General features: G+C 43.8%; 1 protein-coding gene across 1 annotated transcript; it reads right to left on the bottom strand.

Moving 5' to 3' along the window:
- Positions 1–617: 617 nt before the first annotated feature.
- RXFP3 (relaxin family peptide receptor 3) lies at positions 618–18,323 on the bottom strand. Its single transcript, XM_032468183.1, has 4 exons — positions 18,307–18,323; positions 9,722–9,759; positions 5,706–5,708; positions 618–1,081 (listed from the first exon to the last, which is right to left on the bottom strand). Exons 1-4 carry the CDS (start codon positions 18,321–18,323, stop codon positions 618–620), a joined length of 522 nt encoding a protein of 173 aa, XP_032324074.1.
- Positions 18,324–18,806: the final 483 nt, after the last annotated feature.

The following is an 18,806-nucleotide window of genomic DNA, read 5'->3' as shown; positions in this document are numbered from 1 at the left end:
GGGAGGTGGCTCTCTCCCAGTCTAGGATGTCACTCCTTTCTTCCAACTCCGAAAAAGTTTCTTGGCTCTCGGCGCAACCAAGCAGCAAGTTAGTCTCGGGGTCAAGGCTCAAAGGAAAGGTTTTGTGGGAGGCTTCCTCGGCTGGATGCACCTTGAGGACCCTTTCAAGAGCTGCATAAAAGTCGCAGCTCCATTGTCCGCCAATCGTTTGGCTGAGCCCCACTTCCTCGCGCTCGAATTGCTCTACGTGCCTCTCTCCGTCCCCACACTGCCCAGTATTGACAGCACAAGGAGAGAAAGGGGGGTGTGTGCACAGAAGGTGGACCGAGGATGGTGGCTTGGCCCTGTGAGTCAGTCTGATCTCGGCCTCTTTGCCAGCTCTCGCGCGCGCGCTCTCTCTGTCTCTCTCTCTCTCTGCCTGTTTTCGCAGCCTCCCCTCTCTGGCAAAGGTCCCCCGGCCTCTTCACTGGTTGCTGTTCCTTGGTGCTTCTCCCTACCCTCGTCCCTCCAACTTCTGAATCCGCCCCCCCCCCATCATCCCCCTACCCCTTTCTCCCCTTTCCCTCCCGGAGAAGGCCACTTTGCAGTTTCCGCGCACCCTTGGGCCTCAGCCTGCTTCAATAGGCGGAGCTGCTGGGCAGCACGTCGTAGCGCCCCCCGCTGTAGACTACCACGCCCGGCGGGTAGTAGAGCAGGTCGGGCTCGGCGGCCTGGTGGAGAGGCGCCAGGGCCTGCAGCCCCTGGTCCTCGGGCTCCGGCTTGGTGGTGGCGGTGAAAGGGCGCATGCTGGTGAGAGAAGGCGACGCGATGCGCCACAGCAGGTTCTTGAGTGCTTTACGAAACTCCCGGCGCACGAGGCAGTAGAGGATGGGGTTGAGACAGCTGTTGGAGTGCGCCAGGCACACGCTCACGGGGAACGCGTACACCTGGCACAGGAAGTACTCTTGACTAAAGGGCACCGCGTTGAACTTGATGAGGATGCTCCAGGTAGTGAGCGCCTGGTTGGGCAGCCAACACAAGAAGAAGGACAGGACCACGATGGTCACTGATTTGGTGACCTTGGAGCGTCTCCGGGCGCTGGCTTCGGCCAGGCCTCCCCCGGCTGCCGAGGCCCCTCCTTCGGTCCTGGCCATGCGGTGGTCGGAGATGAAGCGCACCAGCAGCAGATAGCACAGGCTGATGATGCCCAGCGGCAGCACAAAGCCCAGCAGCACCTTCTGCAAATGGTAGAGGCCCAGCCAGAACTGCCGGTCGCAGCCCAGCAACTTGTCCGGGAAACGCACCAGGCACAGCTCCTCGCCCATCACCTTGATCGTGGTGGAGAAGATGGCGTTGGGCAGTGAGGCGAGCGCGGCCAAGGCCCAGATCAACAAGCACAGTGCTCTGGCCGAGAAGCAGCGGCTGTCCCCCAGGCTCCGGCCGCAGCACTCTCCCCGGCCGTGGCCTCGGGTCCGGTGGCTCTTAAGAGCCGAGGCCACCGAGTGGTAGCGCGCCACGCTCATGGAGGTGAGGAAAAAGACGCTGGCATACATGTTCATGGACGTCACGATGGAAACGATCTTACACATGGCCTTGCCAAAGGGCCACTTGAAGTCGAGGGCGTTTTCGACTGCCCAGAAGGGCAGAGTGAGCACGAACTGAAAGTCAGTCAGGGCCAGGTTGGTGACGAAGAGGTTGATGGAGGACTTGCGCCAGCCCTGCTTACTCTTCATCAGGTAGAGCACCAGCAGGTTGCCCGTCAGCCCCAGGGCGCACACCACCCAGTACACCACGCTGATGAGGATCCGCACCCGGGCCTCGGTGTCCGCGCTCTCTGCGCCGCCGCCGCCGCCGCCGCCCGGGGGAAGCTCTGGCGCTGCGCCGTCCGGCAACTCTAGCCCCAGCTCCCACCACAAGTCCTGGAGCTGCGACTCGTTGCCGCTGGTGTTGGCTGCCTGCACAAGGTTTGGAATCAGACTGAAAAGTTCTGCGAGCTCGTCCCCGCCGGCGGCTTTATTCATGACGGCTATCGCGGCTGCAGCGGCCACCTGCCTGCGCAGGTGCCTCTAGGTCATGTTTCGGGGAATAAGACCTAAGGGAGTCCAGCTTTCCCAGGGTTCCTTCCCGGGTCGAGGGCGCACGGAGTGCTTGGGGGCTTTCAAAACAGCCGCTGAAGAGAGCGCCTAGGAACTGGGAGCCTGGCGCGAGGCCGGCGAGCGGAGTTTGGCCTTGGGTGCGGGAGTTGCGCACAGCGTCTGTTCTGGAGGGGAATTTGAGAGCAGAAGAGCACAGTTCCTAAGGCAAGCGGTCGGCGTCCAAAGATTCTCCGGCCAAGGATGGAGTCTCCGGGTCCCTACTGTAAGACTCAGACTTCCCCCGCCCTGCGTTTCCCACTGTCACTTGGGCACTAGCGCATACCCAACCCAGCTGCTCAAGACCGCTACTGGGGGCCAGCTCCTTCTCTTTCAGATACCTTTGCTGGTTTCCTCTGCCGCTGCTTGGACGAGGTTTCTGAAGAGTTCTCTCTACCTCGTTATGATTCTCTGTCGATCATTCGATGCTGTCCTCGCTGCCTCGCGTCCTCTCCTCTTCGCTGTTATCAACTCCCGGTGAGTTGCCAGAGACGCTCGCTCGAGTTATATTCCCACCCGCAAAGCCGAGGCTGCGGGCTCCAAGGAGCATGCGTAAACCCCGCGCAGCGAGAGGGGGGCGCTTTCCGTGGTGCTGAACTTCGCCGCGCCCGCTGCTGAGGAGGCTGAATAGGCGTGCAGTAGGTAGAGCCCAGCAGCCTATTTTGTGTTTTCTCTTCAGTTTCAGAAGGAAATGGTCGTAACCCTCTGTTTTCCTATGTTGCTAGAGAAAGTCTGCTTTGATTTGCTTTCGTATTCCCAAACATAACTATTAGAATTTTTTTCTTCCTCATTTCCAGAGGCATGATTTCTGCCCATTTTTCTTTCTGAAAGCAATTATAGTTCCCTCTTTTCATGCCCAGACCTTAAGTTAGACAATGCTCTCTTATTGAATATACAAAGGCCAGCTCCACTTTCCCTTCTTAATTAGCTGACCACTTTAATATGTGTCAGTGATAGGATTTTCAAAAGGTCTTCACAGAACTCTGGGTTTGGGTGTTGTCCTCTGCTTTGTTGTATTCTGCGAACCTAAGCTAAGCAGAGCGTATAAGTGGTGCGCTGAGTTCACAGACATTAGATGTTTAGCTCTCAGCCCAAATCTCTATAACATACTGTTTTTTCATGCACAACCACACTCTCTTAACTTTGAGGCAATTGAAATAGAGAATTTCATAGGGCTGTTTTTGGACCACCAGCCCTCTATTTCCACTATTATTACAATCAGAATTTTCTACCAGGTGTTTTTTTCAGACCAATGTATGTAAATTCTAAGGAATCTTCTAAGTTACTTTGGGTAAGGGGGAACTAATATGAGCCATTTGAATTACTTTCTTAAACTCCAGTTTATTTAAATGCCAGCTCAACTGCTCTGGTATAAAAAGTACACTTCTTAGAATGAACTTAAGAAATTTTATAAGTGTTCCTCAATGTCTGGAATTAAACTGAAACAAAAGTATCTTAAGCGTAATTGTCCTCAGTCCTGCAGAGCTCGCATCTCTACTTACAGAGATGAAGAGGTTGTGACTTTAAAGCAGAGGAGACAGAAGAAGAAAAAAACATAATGAAAAAGAAATGTGGTACCCAAAACGCAGGAAGGGAAACGGAAACTCTTGATTCCAAAGAGAGAATACCGGGCAGGGAACATGCTTCACTATGGTCTCTGGATTGCTCCGCTTTCCCGCTAGAGGGCGCCAGGGCTTTAAATTAAAAACAAAAACCAAATCAAACCACTAACTATTAGAACTGCTTCTACCTACAAAAATAGTAAACCAAAGCCACACCACATACCTGAAGGAATCTTGTAGAAATTAATGTTATCATCAAGGACTTAAAAGATGCAGAGGTGGAAGTGGAGCAGCAGGCATTTCCACGTAGGACAACAGGCACCATTGTGATTGCTCACATTTTCAGTTATCTGTTGGCTCACCTCGTTGGCATTGGAGAGTAGCTGGGATCACAGCTCCTGCACTGCCCACCAGATCTCTTCCTCCAGCTTTTTTGAGTCCTGGACCAGATACATCTGCAGCTCTGGATAGCAGGGAAATTATGCAATCCAGTTCACACATTGGAAAGGCCATACTGATTGGTGAATGGTTATAAGGCATGAAGGGTACAAGCTGGGAGCCTGGAAGAAGACCACTGAAAGAGTCTGGGTGGGAGATGATGGCAGCTTGTCTTAGTCCATTCAGGCTGCTATAACACAAACACAGAGACTGGGTGGCTTAAACAACAAACATTTATTTCTTACAGCTCCAGATACTGGGAAGTCCAAAATTAAGGCACAGGCAGATTCATTGTCTGGTGATGGCCTGGTTCACAGAAAGCCATCTTCTATGCTTCTATGAAGGGGCAGGAGAATTTTCTGGGGCCTCTTTTATTACTAGGGCACTAATTCCATTCAAGAAAGCTCTATCTTCATGACCTAATCACCTCACTGAGGCACCACCTCCTAATACCATTACATTGTGGGTTAGGATTTCAACCTATGAATTTTGGTGGGACATAAATTTTCAATCCACTACACAGCTTAACGCTGGTGACTGTGGGGATGGAGAGAGGTCCTGATTGGAATTTCATTCAGAGAGTAGAATCTCCAGGACGTGGTCATGGTAGTGGATTGAATGGATAATGGAGAGACGTGGGAGAAAGAGTAGTTCCCAATATGATCTCATCCTAGGCGGTTAACAGGAACTTACTTTGATGGATAGATTGGAAAAAGAAAGATTTTGGTAGAAGATCAAGAGATTTCTTATGGACATGTTTCCTTTCTGACATCCAAGGGGAGAGGTCAAATAGGCAGTTGGAAACATGGGTATGTGGAGCTTGCAAGTCAGGACTGGACTAGTCTTTCAAGTTATGAGAACAGATGAAATAACTTGAGGAGGAACAAGGAAAGAAAGCCTGAGACATCATGAGAAGTGCAAGAAAGGTTAGTTTCTGAAGATGAGGTTTCTATGAGTTTTTATGGGGAAACTTGTCAGAATGAGCATTTTAATTTTATTATCTTCTTTAAAAATCAGTTCTTGGAGAAAACTGAAACTATCTTCATGAAGCTGAACACAGATAATAGAGACAAATAGAAAATGTTAAAAAGGCAAGTTGAGCATACGTTTACTAGGTCTAAGACCTTGGAGAATGTGATAAATGTTTTCACTAAATATGGAAAAAATACTGTCAGCTGGGCCCTTTACAGATCAAGAGAGGCCTGGGACTCCTCCAATACTTTCCTCAGGCTCCTGGTATGAATAGATATATACAGATATAGACATAGATTATATAATGATATGTACATGTAATGAAAACATGCCAAAATCAAATTACAAAATATTGTTATAATTGAAATATTATTTTAATAATTTAATATTTTAAAATAAGAAAAGACTGAGATGATGCCAAAGCCTAAGTTTGATGCCCTTTGTGAGTGCAAGGTCCAGGTTCCTCCCCACTACTCCCTACACTCACCCATTCCCTTGGATGCCAACCATTGTGATAGCTTAGACCAGACCCAATGAGGGAAGAACTCATCTTTTCTTCCCTGATGCCCTCTTTGTTAGTGAACACGCTTCAGACCTTAGGCTATAGAAGAGGAGGCTTCACCTGCTCTTGGGCCGAGGCAATTTAAGGGCTGGACTTTGGACTGGGCTGATCTCTGGGTGGGCTAGACCTCCTTATGGAAAAAGTTGGGATGAAATATTCAGATTATGAGCCTTGAGAGTAGCCATGTAGCAGAATAAGCAGCCTCTGTGAAATTCGTTCTCAGTGTTTAAAGAGGTTCTGTTAAAAACCATCGCCTCAGTTTAACTGGGAATGAAAGGAGAGATTTGAATCCATGCCTAGAGTGGATTGGTGCTGGAAGAGAAAAATAGCCTGGAAAAGAGTTATAGGACTGTGCATTGTGATCTGAGTTTCCAATGTTGCAGGTGGTTCATTCAAATCTTGCATGGTTGGCAGAAGGGGCCAAACCACCAGCCAGGCAGATTTGTGAAATATTCAAGCATCCTTCCTGGGTTTTTATGGTTTCTTTGCAAGTGGAAGCCAAGGTAGGGATGGATTTTTCACAGCCTTGGGGATGGGGCTTAGAAAATAATCACTGGAGATAGGAATAAAAAATATGAGCTCATTTTTTGGTTTTAAGATGTAATGATGAAGAAACATGTCTGGTAAAAATGTAGGAACATTCCTTATGTCTAAGAAAGGGACTCTGCTGTTTTTTTAAACAAACATAAAGACTGTTCTGATGTTTATATACTTATAATTTGATAAGAGACATAATACAGTGATGTGAAAAGTTGAGTAAATACACAAGGTCATAATCTGGATAATGTAATCTATAATTAATGGGTAAGTAAAGGCTAGGATGTGAGTTTGGGGGAGACTGTGGTCATGTGGGTAGTTTGTTCTGGGAAGATTGCTGCTGGGTGGAAGAACTTGAGCTGGATCTGGATAAGAAGACAGGAAATTACTGCCTGAGTCAGGTTAGAGAGATGTATAATCAGCACTTCTAGATTCTGGGAATGTACAAGGCAAAGTGTGTTTTCAGATAAGAGAGAGAAGAAAAGGGTCCTTTCTCTCGAGACCTTCACATTGCATTAGTTCTTCTACATGGTGTCTGATTTTCTTTCAGATTTTTTTTAACTTTAGTAAATGACATTACTATTTACTTAACTATTCATGCTTAAAACCCAAGAGTAATTTTTATTTCTCATTTTCCCTTACACCTAATGTAACCCAACCTTGTAAGTCCTGTCAGCCTGTTCTCAAGAACAGAAACAAAAACCTCAAAACCAAAAAATAATCCTGAATTGGTCTACTTCTTTCCATTTCTCAATTTCTCTCTGTATTACTTATCTTTTTCTGAATAACAATTTATGCTGACACTTTATGGCTTAAAACAACAAACACCATTCACAGCTTGTAGACACTGTCATTGGTTCAAGGTCTCTCATGAAGTTGCAGTCAAGCTACTAGGTAGGGCTGTGGTTTTATCTGAAGGCGTTAATGGTAGGGAGAGGGATCTGCCTTTAAGCTCACTCACATGGTTGCTGGCAGACCTCGATCTTTCATCATGTGGGATTCTCCACGGGGCTGCTTCCCATGATGGTAGCTGGTTTCCACCAGGGTGAGTGATGAGAGGGGGAGAGAGGGAGAGAACCCAGCATGAAAGCTGCAGTCTTTTTATAACCTAAAGTCAGACGTGACACTCCTACCACTTCTGTCATATTCCGTTCTTTAGAGGCAAGTCAGTAGGTCAAGGCTGCATTCAAGAAGAGGGGAATTATACAAGAGTATTTTTACCAGGAAGCAAGGATCATTGGGACCTTCTTAAGGCTGACTCTTACAGCAGGACAGGTGATCATGATACCCAGCAGAAAATAGAAACTGAAGGGCTACTCAGCTGAGCAGATATTTCAACAGCTACACAGTGCTGGGGCAACAGAGACTGAAGCACAAGCCTAGTAAAGTGGAGAGGAATAAGTAAATAGTCCAGGCTTTCAGTCAAAACCACAGACGAGGCCCATCCTAACAGTAATTTCTTTACTCTATTCTCACCAACCAGAAAATACACACTTTCTTTTAAGTATGTATAGAACATTCATCAAAACAGGCCACAGGCTGGGCCAAAAATCAAATTTCAACAAATTTCAAAGAACTGAAAACATACAGAACATGTATTTTGAGCACAGTGGAATTAACCTAGAAATCAAGGAAGGAATGATAACTGGAAATCCTCAAATCTTTCAAAATTAAGCAACACATTTTGAACAACCCATGATGAAAGAACTAACATTTATAAAATGTTGTAAAATAAATTATAGAGTTATAAAATATTTTAAAGTAAATCATAATGAAAATATGGCATATCAAATTTTGTGGGATGCAATTAAAACAGTACTTAGAGGGAAATGTATAGCTGTAAGTGCACATTTTAAAAAAGGAGGCAGGTTACATATCAATGATCTAAACTGTCAATTCAAGATCCTAGAGGTAGAAAAATTAATTCCAAAGAAAGCAGTATGGAAATATTAAAGGTAAGGGCAGAGATATGTGGAGAGCCCCTGCTATGTCGGGGATGAACCTAGTTGCTGGATCACAGAGAGATGGGTGGTGGGGACTCAAGAGAGGAAGGAGCAGCCCCAGGTGGGATTATTAGGGACTCAGGGTAGGAGTTAACCCATAGGTATGGAAATATATAAATATTTTTTAAAAACACTGCTGTTACACTTGCTTACACCACCTGAATGTGAATATGAGGTCTTCTTAATACGGTCCCATCTGCATCTTATCAGTTTTGACATCTTCTCCCCATAAGCTAAAACATCCCTAACAGTTGCTGAATTTCACTGACACGACCCGACCAGTCAGCCCCCATGTTTTGTTAAGCGGTTTCCCTCCCCTTTTCTTTGCCCACCAAGCTCTTTTTGCCTAAATGGACATTTCTCTTCTACCCCTGTTGTGTGACTGGTGACCTACTAACTGTTCTTCAAGGTTCAACTCACACATTATTTTCTCTTTGAAGGATTTTATTATTCCCAATATTTCCTAGAGAGAATTAGTCACTCTTTCTGCGCTCTCATAGGACTTTGTATAAACATCTATTATAGTGCTTATTACTGTCTCAGACACAAAAAAAACAGCTAGCTCTCCTCTAAATGGAAAACCTCTGGAGAACTATAGCCTGTGTCTAATCCATCTTTGTATCATAGTGCCTGGAAAAATGTATGCAGCTTGAACCCATGAATGAGTCATTAATTCCTTTTCTTTACTAACCACTAACATTTGTTCAATAATAAGAAAGCACTTCCCAGTTGGAATACCCGGCAGGAATCTATAAACTCTGTTTCTGATGCTTCTCCAGTCCTCCTGTCTACACTCCACACACTGACAACTTGGCAGGTGTTGTTCTTAATGCACAGAAAGCGATCTCCCTGCCCACCCCCAACCTTTTCCCTGGGGGGGCTTCTCTAATCAGGGTAACAACACGGTTCTCAGTCAAATGGTTAATGAGGACTTGTTTCATCAGAAAATACTAAAACAAGCCTGAATCACTTCACAGCATTCTGAGGGCAAAAAGGGTCACCTTCACTATTTTTCCAAATCAAATTGAACCTGGCTTAAGGCTCCTTTGACAAAGTTGGAGAGAAATCAAGACGAGTCAACTTCGGTGACTTCCTGCTCTTCACGGGGGCTGTACCCCAGTCCTCAGGCCATGCCAGCACAGTGCTGCTGTGGTTGCCGGTCCAGATCTGAGGGGCCTAACATTAAGGGGCAGCTCCACCAGCAGTTTTAATGCTGAGCTCCATCCTCTGCTGAGCGTCTCAAAATGACGGCCCTAATGCTGTGAGTCATCCATATAGTCATCTTGGCTCTGGGATGCTGCGTTGAGGCAGGCTCTGAACCCTTTCTGAAATCTCCAACCTTCCTCCTATCCCAGTTCCCAAGGTTCACAGTCTTCTGCATTGAGCATTTTCTTCTTTAATTGTCAAAGTTCCGTTTATCTCACTGTTGAGAAAAAACTCAACCTAATCACCCCACGCTCTCTAAAATAGTGGTTCGCAAAATGAGGTTCCAGCCGGCAGCAGCGGCATCACCTGGGAGCTTGTTAGACATACAACTTCTCAGGCTCCTCCTGATACCTACTGAATCGGAAACTCTGGGGATGGGGCCCAGCCATCTAGGAGTTAGCAAGCTCTCCCAGTGGTTTTCATGTATTAAAGTTTGAGAACCACTGTTCTAAAACAAAGAAGTAGCTTTTCCCCAACTCCCACACTGAAGCACATTAAAAAAATTTTTTTTGTTTGTTTTAGCCACTCTTCCCCTAAAGAAAGCTCAGATAACTAGACAACAAGGATGTGACAGGAGAGAGGGAGAGCTGGTATGGGGACTGACTACTTTTCCCTTCTAAGGTGATGAATGCTGCTCAGAGAAAAAAATAAAACAAAGCAAAATTTCTGTGGCAAAATAACCTATTGCTGCCTGTTTCTTTAGCTGTCTTAGAACCTCTCGAGGAGCTTAACAGCATTCCATTCCCTGGGTTCCTCCCACGGGGAGTCCTGGTTACAAAGGTCTGGAGTGAAATCCAGATGTTATTTTTGCAGAGTCTGTCAGGTTATTTTCATGTGCAGCCAATGCTAAAACTCACTGCCCTAGATGCTCTGCTGATTTTTTTTTTTTTGGAGGATGACACAGGTTATCTTTACTCCCATTGTCTTTGAGGCTTGTTTGTAACTCAGTCTAAGATGGAATAGCCAGTCTTAGGCTCTCCCAGCTGCCTCATATTCAGTCAAGAGTTGACGTTCATGTCCTTTCCCTTGCTTTAACCATTTTAGCATTCACATACAGGTCTAACCGTGACAAAGTCACTGACGAATGCTTTTGAACATCAGCCTCTACACTTTTCTCACTCCCATCATTACAAACTAACTCAGGCTGACTTTTCCTGCATAGATTTTAGGTTCCTTTTGTTAAAAATCACTAGTCACGCAAAGTTAGAGGTGAGTAAGGGATGATCTTGGTCCCTGCCCCACCACCCCTTTTCTGGTTTTCAAAGACACATATTTCATACCACTTTTGGCCACACACCACATTTATTTGTAAACACAAACAAAAAGCTCATGCAACCCATTTTGTAGGCTCTATGAATCTAGCCAGCACCTAGCGTAAAGGGCTCATCTGAGGAAAATGCAATAATGTTCTGTCGGCAGGGTGTGGCTGGTGGGTAGTGGAGTCAGACAACAAGAAGTATCAGAGACTGGATGTAAGTCTGTTCATCAGTCAGGCCAGTGATGTCATTTATAAGGACGGACTACTATCTAGATTCCAAAACATGTTTAAAATTGTGATATAATCAGCATGTAATAAATTGCACATACTTAAAATACAAGATTTGATTCAGTCATGCCCCAGAGTTTCCTCTTGACTATCGTAGGCTATCCCCCTTTCATTTTCACTCATTCTGATTTGCCTTCTGTCACTATATATGAGTTTGCCTTTCCTAGAATTTTATATAAATCATACAGTATTGATGTTTGTTTGTTTGGTCTGCTTTTCTTTCACTCAGCTTAATTATTTGGGGATTTATCCATGTGGCTGACTATAGTTTGCTCCTTTTTATTACTGAGTATTATTCTGCCCTATATCACAATTTTCAAATCCATTCAAATGTTGATAGATTTGGATTCTTGCCAGTTTTTGGCCATTAGAAATGGAAGTGCTATAAATATTCATGTATAAATGTTTGTGCAGACATATGCTTTCATTTCCTTGGGTAAATACCAAAGTCATGTGGTGGGTGTATACTTAACTTTTTAAGAAACTAGTAAGTTGTTTTCCAAAGTAGTTATGCCATTTTACATTCCCAGCAGTGGTGTATGAGAGTTCCATTTCCTCCATGTGAATATGCCAGCATTGGTATAGTCGGCCTTTGAAATTTTGGCCACTCTACTGTACAGTGGTATCTTGTAGTTTTAACTTGCATTTCCCTAATGACAAGTGATGTTAACAATCTTTTCATGTGCTTATTAGCTATCTTTTTTTGTGAAGTGTCTATTCAAATATTTTGCCCATTTTATTGGTCATTTGTCTTTTTCTTATTGAGTTGTGAGAGATCTTTATATATTCAAGAGACATGCCATTTTTTCAGATACATGTTTTGAAAATATTTTCTCCTTGTCAGTGACTTATGTTTTTATCTTCATCACAGTATCTTTTGAAGATTAGAATGTTTTAATTTTGATGAAGGTCAACAAATTGACTTCTTTTCTTTGAGAATTTGTGCTTTGGGGTTGTATTTAAGAAATCTTTGCCAAACTCAAATTCACTAAGAATTTCTAGAAATTTTTCTAAAATTCTGCATATTTAGCTGTTGAATTTCACTTGAGAGAGAAATATGATCTCTTTCAAGTTAAATTTTGTATGTGGTGTGAATACAGGGTCAAGGTTAATTTTTTAATGCAGGTATCCAGTTGTTCCAGCACCGTTTATTGAAATGATTATTTCCCCCATTAAATTTACTTGGCACTATTTATAAAAATTGATTAACAATTTATGTATGGGTCTATCTCTGTTTGAATTATTCCAGTTTTTTTTGTTTCTGAAAAAACTTGTTTTTATTTCATCTTAGATTTTGAAAGATTTTTGCTGGTTATAGAATTATTTTATAAATTAATTATAGATTGATTTTTTTTTTTTCCTTTCAGTACTTCAGAGATTTTGCTTCATTGTCTTCTGGCTTACATTCTTTTTTTTTTTTAATGAAAAGTTTGCTTCATTCTTATTTTCAGTCAGCATTTGATATGTTTTATTTCTCTGTCTTCTTTTGAAATTTCCTGTTTATCACTGGTTTGGGGCAACTGGATTGTGATGTGCCTTGGAGTACTTTTCTGTATTTTTTTTTGTCTAGGATTTATTGAACTTCTTGTGTATGTGGGTTTATAGTCTTCATCACATTTGGGAAATACTGACCATTATTGTTTCATACTTTGCTCCCCTTCAAACATTTTATGAGCCTCAGTTACATGTATATTAATTAGGCTGCTTGAAATTGTTCCACAGCTCCTGGGTACAGTGGTCTTTTTTCTCTTTTTAGTCTTCTTATTTGTGTCTTTCATTTTGGATAGTTTCTATGTTTTCAAGTTCACTAATATTTTCTTCTGCAGTGTCTAATCAGCTAGGACAGTACCATGTAGTATAGTATAGTCTTTATCTCAGACACGTTTTTTTTTCATCCCTAGAAATTTGATTTGTGTCTTTTAAAAATCTCTTCTTAATATGCTCGTGCTTTCTTCCGCCTTCTTAAACCTATAAAATGTAATTATTACTACTTAAAAGATATCCTCATCTACTAGCTCTATCGTCAGTGTTGCTTCTGGGTCTGATTCTATTGACTGCCTTTTCTCCTCATTGTGAACTGCATTTCCCTGCTTCTTTGCAGGCCTTGTCATTTTTTTTTTTAATTAAATGACACACACGTGGTTAATTTTACCTTATTGGGTGTTCCATATTTTTGTATTCTGTAGTCTTGCACTTGGTTTGGTATCACACTTAAGTTACTTATAACAGTTTGGCCTACGAAGGCTTGCTTTTAAGCTTTGTTAGGTGACAGCATTTATTCCAGGTTTAATTTTGACTCATTAATGAGTTAGTATCTTTCTGATGCCCTGTGTATTGCAAGTTTTTTTTTTTTGTTCTTTTTTCCAATTTGACTGGCAGGAAAGCAAACTACTCCTGGCCATGTGTCATCATTGGAATTGTTCCACTTGAAGCTTCTTAGTGGTTTTTTTTTTTTTCCTCCTCTTCTGTATCAGATAGTTTATCCCCATGCATGGACTGAGCAGGACTCAGTTAAAGGCTTGAGGAGAATCCTCTACAAATTTCTGAAACTCTCTCTACATGCGACTCTCTCCTCGCTGTGCGGGTCTCTCCTCTTCCATAGTCTGCCTTGCAAACTCTTAGCTACTTCGGCTTCCTCGGATTCTTTACTCTGTCTCCTCAATTCACAGAGACCACTGAGCTGTTTGGGGTGCCCCGCCCCCCTCACACTGCAGCCTGGAAACTCTCCAGGCAGTAATCTGGGGAACTGCAGGGCTCAAATCACTTGTTTGCCTTCACTCAGGGATTATTGTCCTGTGTTGCTTGTTGCAGTGTCTGAAACCATTGTTTCATATATTTCACCCATTATATTTTTAGTTGTTTACACTGAAAGGGAAAATTGTATTCTTGTTACTCCATCAAGGTTGAAACTGGAGATCCCTTCTGCTTGATTTTATATCCTGTTTGTATGAGGTTGGGAATGTCCTTGCAGTAGCTTCATGAAACCACATTATCTTCACCATTCTAGTTAAAAAACATCTGGCATTTGTCAGAGATAAAGACTGTTGAAGTACTTTTAATTATTGACTTGCAGTGTGAACTTTTGATTAAGTATTACCTAACCTTTCTCAAGGATCGTATCATTTTTCTAGGACAGACATTAAAAGTAACACATACCAATATTATTGATCATAAAATAGTTTGAAGTAAATTAAAGATACTGTATCCCCTTCTCCCCAGTAAAAATGCTGTGGACCTGGGAGTTTGGTTTCACTTTCCAAATCCTCACCCCAAAAAAGTGCCAGCCATGGGTTCTTCTTTCTTGTCTATATGCCAAGATTAGATGCTGGAGCCAGGACCAGGTGCAGGGAGGTCTGCTCAGAATGCTGCCACCGTCCCCTGAGCAGTGGCCAATGCCCCATCTTCCCCTGAGGTGCATATGGTGTTACAGTGTAACAAGTGTCAATGTTAACAAACCTCTCCTTGCTGCAGTGACTGGTGATCTTAACAGTTACATTTGCTTTTAGCAAATAGGCAAAGGAGAATATTTATTCCCCAGGCCAAAGGGAGGAGAGGGTAGTCTAATACTGAGGCCAGAATCCATTTCCCAAGGCCAGATATGAGTTAGGAGAGGAAGCTAACTCTTTAATAGAGGGGCGTTTCCACGGGCTTCAAAGCAAATCATTCCCCAGAAAAGTCCCAAGCCACCTCTCACAGACTTCTGTCTGCCTTCCACGCTAATCCATGTGTTCAAGAAACATATCACGTGTACCTAATTTTCTCACACTGGGATTCAAAGGTTCCAGCGGTCTATCCAGTCACCTCTCTCCCCTTCCAAAGGTGAATCACCTTAATCTGCTCCCGGCTGCTGCTTTACAGCAGGAAGCAGTGACAGCATCAAGACAACCTATTGCTTTTGGGGAGCCTCTCAGGAAACTTGGTATAGATTTAGCAGAACAGCAAAACAAGTAACTAATAGAATGAGTCGGTGTTATCTGCAACACTCAGAGGGGCTATGAAGCAACAAAGGAGACTTCCTCGTTGCCAAGGAGGCGATCCTGGCGGCACTATTTGAAGAGCGTGGCCAAGGTAGGTGAAGGTGTTAGCAGAGCACCTTGCCCTCAGCCAGCTGTCCCCCGGCCACATGAGAGCACAAAGTCTGCCTTCTGTGCTCTGGGGAATCAAAGTGCTGCAAAGGCTCATCTCGTGGCTTTGGAGATAACCCCCACTCCGGTCTGGCAGTGTGGGAAAGCTATGTTAAAACTTTACAACACCACAGAGAGATCTTTTGTCTTACTCCAGGCTCAACTTCAAAGCTGATTTTTCATTATGTTGATGTGCATCTTTTAAAGGCACTTCATCCTGAGGAGAAACATATACTTTCCATGGGAAATGAAATTGTTGGAGCAGTTAGGGGCCTTCCTTCATAAATTGCAAGGAAAGATCTTTAACATAAACTACTGGTGTGCATGCATCTGCCTGATTTTAGACGAGGGATCCACGATCAAGCTTTCTCGCCGTCACTTTTCCAGTGGTTAGTGGATAAATTAATAACAAGGTGAATGAATAGACCAATTGTCATAGACACATACACACATACACTTGCACACACATATATATGTCAAAACTCATTGTGGTGATGGTTTCACAGGTGTGTGTATAAATGCAAATACATAAAGCTGTACACTTTGAACATGTTTGGTTTATTGTACATCAATTATACCTCAACAAAGCAAAAAAAAAAAGTGGGTACTATTATAGTATATCCTTACTGCCCCTGAACTAATCTCATTTACCCTCTTCAAAGTTCCTTGGGGGCACAGCTGATGTTCTGCTGTCAATGATCCCAGGATATCAAGGAACAGTGATAAATATCAGGGGACAGGCCCTCTGAGACCAGGGCAGGACCACTGACAGTCAGCTGGTCCCCTCTGAGGAGGAGAACCCCCGCCCAGGCTACTCAGAGGCTCTGGTCGATCTCCTGTATTTCCAGTGTTAACGGCAGCTCTGAAAAATGCCTCGAGCGAATTTTCCTTGAACTTCAGTCATCCCTGTGCTTCTATAGGTTTGTTAGGAAAGCATGAACTTCTTTATGCCTTATTTGCCTATGAAACAAAGGGAGCTCTTTGTGAGGTATTTTAGATCTTTTGTCTCAGTTTGGATTTTCACATGGAAAACCCAATACGAACTGAGATGCTATGATGATGTCATGTGGAAATGTCCTTAGTCCCTGCACACTTTGTGGAAAAAGACCTTACAAGGGGCCTTGAGCAAGACAGATCTATATTTGATTCTACATAATGGCTTGGCTAATTCTTTTTATTTCTCTGAACTTCACTGCTTCATCCTGGTTTTCCACTTCACAGTGATGTGATCCTAGGCAAGTTATGTAACTTTTCAATGTCTGTTTTCTCATTTACGAATCAAGGATAATAACAGTACTTACCTGATAGGTTTTTGTGAAGATTAAAGTAATACAGATACAGTATTCAGCCCAGGGCCCGGTGCACAGTGAGTATGTGATGTTTGCTGTTCCTACCTATTATTTAACACTTGGATTTCACAAGGTTTTGTAGTTTTTCTTCAACGGTAGCACATCTGTAACAGCCACGGGATATTTGGAGGCTACGCAGTGCTTCACAGCTCTGCTCTCTGCAGTGGGCATATCGGGACAAGTAGCTGACTTTTTTTTTTATTGCTCCTAACCTTGGTCACCAAGAGGATTTGTTTCCTTTTCCCACTGAGCAGAGGAAAAGCTGAGGAGAATTAACTCTTTCCTCTACCCTGAGGTGACACTGGGCTGTGGAGGAATTTGGTCAATTCTGGAAAGAGTGAGAGGAACTCTAAGAATAGTAAAAGGATGCATATTTGCGCAGAGCCATGTTGAAAACCTGCTGAAGCTGGAGACATGAATTGGTAGTTGCACCAGTAGGTGCAATTATGTGAGTTTCTTCAACAGCACTTGGGGAAAAAAGCAGAGAAAATCAGCAGTTGGGGTAAAACAAGGTTACAGTTTGATGAGGAAGATGAGATGTTGAAGGCACTGGTGAGAGACTATTTAAGGAGATGGATTGTAAATATGACTGGGCAAAAAAGGAGGTAAAACCAGAGAGGTACTGATAGATTATGGGACAAACAAAGATGAAGAGATTAAGAGATGGGAAGACCTTTCTAGGCTGAAAAGGCTAACAGAATACAATGTTTTGGTGGGATTTTATTATTCAAATATTTCAGTCTTGGGTGACTTCTGGGTGGCATATATTCCTTGTTGTGGTCTCAAGAGTAGGTTGGGGAGAGAGGACAAGGGGGATGCCATTAGAGTGGAAGAGGTTAAGAAACTGTGAGGCCAGAGTGTTCTGTGGGTCCTCCCTGATATTGCTGGAACTCAGTAGTTCCCAGAGTTCTTTGGGCTCCTGCCTGAGAGATGCAGCTCTTCTCCAGGGCATGGAGGCCAGAAGTAATCTCGTTCTTCAGGTGAGACCATGCTTGCTATTGAAAGGAGAAGAAGAAGAAACAAAAGGAGGGAGAAGAGAAGGAGGAGGAAAAGGGCAAGGGGATGGGGAAGGAGAAAAAGAAAGGGAAAGAAACAAAGAGTTCTAGCCCAAAGTGGGTCTTCGATGCCCTTGCAGTTGCCTTTCTGTTGGGTCTTCATGCCATTTCACTGGACATGCCTGTCTTATCTGCATCTCCTTCGGACTCAAGGTGTGCTCTTCCTATCTAGTATTTATGTAACAGTAAAAGGGGCTCAGAGCAGTTCTATGACTGGCCTATGAGGACATAACTTGTAATGTTGCATGGCAAGGGGGATAAAGGTTGCAGGTGGAGTTGTGGTTGCTAATCAGCTGACTTTAAGAAAAAGAAATTAACCTGGATGATCTAGGTGGGTCCAATGTAATCACAGGGGTCCTTAGAAATGGAAAAGGAAGGAAAAGAGATAGTGTCAGGATAATGCGACTTAAGAGACTCCACTGGTCATTATTGGCTTTGAAAATGGGGGAAGAGGGCCACAAGCCAAAGAATGTGGAAGCTTCTAGAAGCTGCAAAAGGCAAGAAAACAGCCTCTAGAAAGGAAGAAAGGTAGCTGTGCTAACACTTTGATTTTAGCCCAGTGAGACCCATCTCAGACTTCTGACCTCCAGAACCATAAGATACTAAATTTGTGTTGTTTTAAGTCACCAAGCTTTTGGGAACTTGTAATGGCAGTAACAGGAATCTTACACCTACCCCTTGAAATGTAGTGGTGTGTAGGTATCCAGTCTGAAGTCCTTCGAACTACCCACCCCAGGCCTGTGAACACAACCTTGCACTTGGCCTACTGCTTTGACTTGGCTGCCCTGGCTCCAGTGAGGTTGGATGAGTTGGTATCTGCAACCTCTCACTGAACACTTACGGTTGGCTGGAAGCCATGGAGAACCAGTATGGGGCCAAATTCCTCCTGAATGGACTGAGATGGTGGGCTTCAGCCCAGTAGCACAAAATCTTGGCTGGATTATCCCAGGAAATTCTCAGGATGAGCGGCAAGCTCTCTGGTTTGTGGTACTCTCTCAGTGATGTAAAGCTTGAGCCTCGGATTGGTTTCCCCTTCCATGGGCAGCCTGTGCAGGTAAACTGGAGAAATCCCTTGGCACCTTCTTGGGCTGACTTACTTCCTCTACTCTCCTGGTTTGCTTCTGGTTCAGTGGAGGCGGGCTTAGAACAGTAGAAAAGCACCAGAGACCTGCTGACTCAGAGTGGCTCACTGTCCCTTGGTCTCAACATCTCATGGTACAGATGAAGGGACTTGTCCAGCGTTGAACCAGCGGATTAGCCCAGACCATTTCCATTTGTGTGAATTGGCAAAAAGAAAAATTGCTGGTTACTTTTTCAAGTGGAAGACCTAGTAAGCGCTGG

Source organism: Camelus ferus, chromosome 3 (genome assembly GCF_009834535.1).
Source record: "Camelus ferus isolate YT-003-E chromosome 3, BCGSAC_Cfer_1.0, whole genome shotgun sequence".
Lineage (NCBI taxonomy): Eukaryota > Metazoa > Chordata > Mammalia > Artiodactyla > Camelidae > Camelus > Camelus ferus.
The sequence above is the reverse complement of the archived record's forward strand: the minus strand, read 5'-3'. Positions and strand labels throughout refer to the sequence as shown.